Raw genomic sequence first — 5,764 nt, 5'->3', positions numbered from 1 at the left:
TTTCTGTAGCATGTGCATGTATTCAAGACAAAAAATGAATTTCAGAATGTAGACAGACCTACCTCTTTTTTATTTGTTTATTGATTGACTAGATTTTTTTGCAGAACCAAGATGCTTTTTAGACCATTATTGCAATGTGTGTGTGTGTGTGTGTGTGTGTGTGTGTGTGTGTGTGTGTGTGTGTGTGTGTGTGTGTGTGTGTGTGTGTGTGTATGTTTATGATTAATTTACATGCCTGTGTTAAATATCAATCTAAGTGCTGACTGAAAAAAGTTTCAAGCCAACTAAAACAAGCCTAAACTAAAAATTACAAACAAAATTAAAATAAAACTGAAAATATGAAAATAAGTTAACATATTAATAAATTCTATTCTAAAATGAGAAAAAAATCAGATGGACCACCACTAAATAAGAGCAGAGAGGATTTTGATAGTCTATCAACTCATATTATTGAGAGTTTTATTCCAAACTATAAACGTTTTTTTAATCAGCTAGTCAAGGTTAAGGTCCACTTCTTTTGAAATGTCTGCCCTTGATGTATTTGAAGATTTTCTTCAAATGTCTTATCTTTAGGTCTGAACTTTAAACAGATCACTTTTGTTTACACTTTTACAAATTGTGTAGTTTTATGTAGTTTATTATCACCAGTTTCAGCAATGTTAAGTGTAGCAAACATGCATTTTTGGCAACTTTTTATTTATTTGTAGTATTTTGATTACTGTTGGTCAACATAAGGATATGGTTAGTTTGGGGGAACTATTTATAGCTCATGCAAAGTGCTTATAATTTACATTTAAAAATAAAATAAAACCAAATAAAACAGAATAAAAGAATTAAAAGAACCAAAATTGTAAAATGATTGAAAAAAAAAATACTGATTTAAACAAATTAAACATGAAAATACGCAAAGACTACAAATAAACCAAATATTAGAATTTGATGAAATATTTTTTTATAAGGGCTAGTGACTTTTGGTGTGCAAAATATCGTGGGATCTGGCAACACAAAGAACACAATGCGCATGACTTCCTGGTTTCAAAAGTGAAACCGACGCACAGCACACTTTTTCACAATCAAAAAGTGATATCAGAGTTCAAGTTTACGCTGAGCCATTGGACCAGACAAACTATCTTTTCCCGGGCAGCTTATTTGAAAACAATGCGCACTTTCTGCCATTCGCTCCTCGACGGCTGTAAGCTGTAGTTGGTGTCTCGTTTTCTTGTTTTGATTTCCCTGACAACTGAATGACGCACAGGCACAGATCGAGATGATGAGCCTGCCAGAGGTAAGATTATCGCTAACCTGCTGCTAAACATGCTGAAAAAACCTAGCAACTTAACCTATCAACAAAACCTATCAACGTAATTTAATGACTGAACTTCAGGGGCGTTTGATATTAGAGGGGATTAACTTACTCTCTTAAATTGTTGATTAATTTATTATATGACCAAACTATGCAAGTTAACAGTAGAATATAGTTATTTGTCTTTTACTTTTTACACGGCTCTTAACCGTGATCTTATTATATTAAAATATTTATTTAGTACCATTGATTGCCATCCGTATAACGACAGTTTTACTTAAAATACCACGGTCAAATTCGGTTTAGTGTAACAAACAGTGTTGGGGAAAGTTACTTTTGGAAGTAATACATTACACTATTGAGTTACTCCCCCAAAAAAGTAACTATGTGCGCTCCTTAGTTACTTTATATGGAAAGTAATGTGTTACGTTACTTTTGAGCTACTTTTTCTGACCTGGCTGAGGCTTGATCTCTTTAAGAACTTGCAGGGTATTTTTCTTTCTTTATTTTTAATAGAGGAGCTCTGCATTTAACGACACACTGTATAACCTTCTTTTACCTTTTATAAAAACTAATAAAATAAAATTAGATGCGTTACCTCCTGAGAAGTTCTTGATGCTATGTCGTATATACAGATTAATGGAAGTTGAAAGCAATCTGTTTGCTACTTTTGTATTTTTGTCTTATTAGCTCAGTAAAATCAGTGTCCATTGAGGCAATCCCATTCCTTCCAAGTGTTCAAAATAATGAGAATTCTTCCATCAAAGAAATGTAAGGCTCTGCCATTTTGTTTTTGCCTGTTCTTGCAGGGAGCTCATTTTGTTATTAAGAGTGATTCATTGTGATTACACTCATTTTAATTCAGCAAATTATTTTATAAAAGCGTATGAATTAATGAAAAAACTAACTCTAATATTATTACTTATTTACTTATTACTCCTTACTTACAAAAGTAATATTATTACGTAACTCGCGTTACTTGTAATGCGTGACCCCTAACACTGGTAACAAAACAATTTCAGTACAACAACTGTGGTTTTTAGGATTTATTTGTAACAAATCCATGGTTAAAACTGTAAGGTTAGACATGTTTGATCAAGTTTTTAAAAAATCATTAAAGTCTTACAAAAGTGTATTAATATAATAGAGCAATTCCAGCGTTATGGATGTGACATTTGCAGTAAAAACTCAAAACATAAATTTGCATAGAAAGCATATGATAACATTATATTGAAACTTTTGTTTATATTTTCCAGAACAACTCGCCAGAGAGTTAAGGGACCAGAAAAATATCAATCTGTAAACATGTTTTGTACTTTAAATGAGGAAAATAAACATGTGTTATGGATGTGAAAAAAAAAAGTCTGCGGGTTTACAGTATACATTGTGTATATATATATATATATATATATACTTATATATAAGTATAGTATACTTTGTAGAAATTTTGTGAATTAAACTGCACAACCCAAAAGAATATAAGTTGGCTCTCTACAAAACAAAAATGATTGGTTTTATTTAATATTTTCACATTTATGAGGAAAAAGTGTCGTTATGGATGTGACATCTCTCCATTATGGATGTGACAGATGTGAAATTGCCAATTGTGTAACTTTTGTAAATCAAATAGAGTAGTTTGAAAACATTGACAGATGCAGTTTTGAGTATTTCTATAGTACTGTAAAATACTTGCTTACACAAAAAACCCATTTTGGTGAAAATGTTTTCATGGCAAGGTTGACATTTGCATGGAATTGCTCAATACCATTTATTTATCAAGTTAAATGATTAATCATGTATTAACTAAACTGTGTTAATTTCATGTTTATTTCAGATATTTACAGAAGTTAAGCTTAAGATTCATCCAGCCATCTTTCAGCCACCAAATTCAGTGACCAGCATCCTGAATGGAAAGACCATACGAGTTACTCAGAAAGGAGACTATTTAATTGCTACTGGGAAGTTCCAAGATATTAACGATTTTTATAAGTCGTGTATAAAGTTACAAACAACACATAATAGACCAAAGCATCCAAAACAACAGGAAATGAGTATGAGCAGCCACACCACTGCAAGTCTGAGATCAGCTCAAAACGACCCTTCAGTAATTAAACCAATTGAAGTCGATGACACTGTTATGCATTACATCAAAGAAAAGAAAGCAGAGGAATTTGAAGCTATCCAAAAAAGGCACGCAGTTTCCATAAATAGATTGAAAAATTCTCTGAGCTTCAGGTCTCAAACTGGTAAGAGCATTCACGCTCAATTTGCACGAGAAGAGTTTATAAAACTGTACCAAAAGATTGCAACTGGGCTGCAAATCAGGAACCACGCTTACAGTCCAGATATTATTGCACTTTGCTCTTCAGAGTTTCCAGAACTCTTAATCAATCTCAGTAGTGATAGAAAACAAATGCAACTAGTTGGTGACTTTATCAGCCTTCAGAGATTTGACAAATGTTTGAAAGAGAGTGACTGGAGAAGGTATTCACTGCACCAAAGCCCAAGCAGAAGAAAAGACTTCGACACACCTCGCAATCAACCTGCAAAACATGAGAAAACAACTGACCAGGCCAAAGATGAGACATGTCCGATCTGTTTGGAAACCATCAAGATGCCTGAATCCACAGTGTTAACTAAATGCCAGCACAGGTTTTGCAAAGACTGTTTAAAGAGGGCTTTTCAGTTGAAACCAGCCTGCCCGATATGTGGAGAAATATACGGCAGTCTCACAGGGACACAACCCAAAGGAGGAACCATGACAGTATCACGGGACAAATCCGGTTTACCTGGATACGAAAGATTAGAGACGATCGTCATCACCTACTATATACCAAGTGGATCCCAGGGGGTGAGTTTACTAATGTGTTCTATATTTGATCAGATTAGGGATAGTTCACCCAAAATAAACTCCCCCTTAAATGGTTCCAACCCTCTATGATTTTTTCCCCCGTTGAACACAAAAGATATTTTGAAGAATGTTGGAAAACAAATACTACATTGTAAAACCCAGAAAATTAAGGTAACTCGAACCGTTTGAGGAAACCGATTGCAACAAACCATTTAAGTTCAAAAACTAATCCTAATGAGTACTGTGAACTTACTCCATTTGAGTAAATGAAGCAATTTGAGCACAGTAAAACCCAATAAATGAAGAGAACTTAAACCAACTGAGTACTGTAAAACCCAATAAGTTAAAGCAACTCAAAACTTTAGAGGAAACCGATCGCAATAAACTATTTGAGTTAAAAAAAACTTATCTATATGAGTACTGTGAACTCATTACTTTCAACACTGAGTTTAAAATCTTTTCAAATGAGTAGAATTAGCTTTCAGTCAACTTTGAGTTAACTACACTCATTTCATTTGATATAGTCGACTGTCTGGTTTTACAGTGTATGGATGTCTATGACCACAGTTATCCAACATTCTTCAAAATATCTTCTTTCTGCGTCCAACAGAAGAAAGAAGCTCAAACAGGTTTGAAATAAGAGGATGATGAGTAAATAATGACTGACTGTTCATTTTTGATCTATTCCTTCAAGCTGTTCAACACAATAGCAATCAGTCACACCTGTTTTTAATTATCTCCCTACAGGTTGAACACCCAAACCCAGGCATGTCATACCACGGTGCGTCCCGCATTGCTTACCTCCCTGACTCAACAGAAGGGAACCATGTACTCAAGCTTTTGCAGAGGGCGTTCGACCAGCGACTCACTTTCACTATCGGTCGATCATCCACCACTGGCAAGAACAACGTGGTGACCTGGAATGACATTCACCACAAGACGTCCCGTGATGGAGGGCCCACGCAGTAAGTAAACACTTTGGGTGTTGTCAACATTTTGAGGTGTTTACCTAATCTCAGACTGAGCCCTGTTAATTCCAGTACTGTTTTAACAAGGTTTTTTTAATTACTGTTATTTTTTCATTTACAGTTACGGTTACCCAGATCCAGACTACCTGAAGCGAGTGCAAGATGAACTGAAAGCAAAAGGAATTTACTGATTTAACTGACTGAAGCTTGTATTCCTATCATATGACCAACATTTATTGAAGCAGTCTTTTGTTTAGTTTTTAGCACTATAAAGGATTAACAGTTTAGGATTCGAATGGGCATATTTTAGTTTGTGTTATTATAATCTCATAAAGCATCATAAGAGAGATTTATAACTGTATAGTATGTATAGATATATAACCCATGGGTTAAGCGGTTAAACCTCTAGTTACAAATCAGTATGATAGAGGCATCACATTTACAGAAATCTTAAATCTACTTTAATCACCGTTCCACATATGTATGAAGCTCTGTAAATAGATTTTCTCATCTATGTTCATTCAGTGATTACAGTGTTATAAAATAAGTTTATTAGTCTACAGAAATGTAGGATTTTTTCACTCTGTGTTATTTGAAGTATTCTATGAAAGCACAGTCATTTATTAGCATTAATCCATTTCT

General features: G+C 34.1%; 1 protein-coding gene across 1 annotated transcript; it reads left to right on the top strand.

Moving 5' to 3' along the window:
- The first annotated feature begins 1,029 nt into the window (after positions 1 to 1,029).
- On the top strand, positions 1,030 to 5,764 carry si:dkey-3h3.3 (uncharacterized protein LOC100144568 homolog). Its single transcript, XM_056456987.1, has 4 exons — positions 1,030 to 1,285; positions 3,138 to 4,154; positions 4,902 to 5,119; positions 5,244 to 5,764. Exons 1-4 carry the CDS (start codon positions 1,268 to 1,270, stop codon positions 5,311 to 5,313), a joined length of 1,323 nt encoding a protein of 440 aa, XP_056312962.1. The 5' UTR covers positions 1,030 to 1,267; the 3' UTR covers positions 5,314 to 5,764.

Source organism: Danio aesculapii, chromosome 5 (genome assembly GCF_903798145.1).
Source record: "Danio aesculapii chromosome 5, fDanAes4.1, whole genome shotgun sequence".
In the NCBI taxonomy this organism is placed as follows: Eukaryota; Metazoa; Chordata; class Actinopteri; order Cypriniformes; family Danionidae; genus Danio; species Danio aesculapii.
The sequence above is the reverse complement of the archived record's forward strand: the minus strand, read 5'-3'. Positions and strand labels throughout refer to the sequence as shown.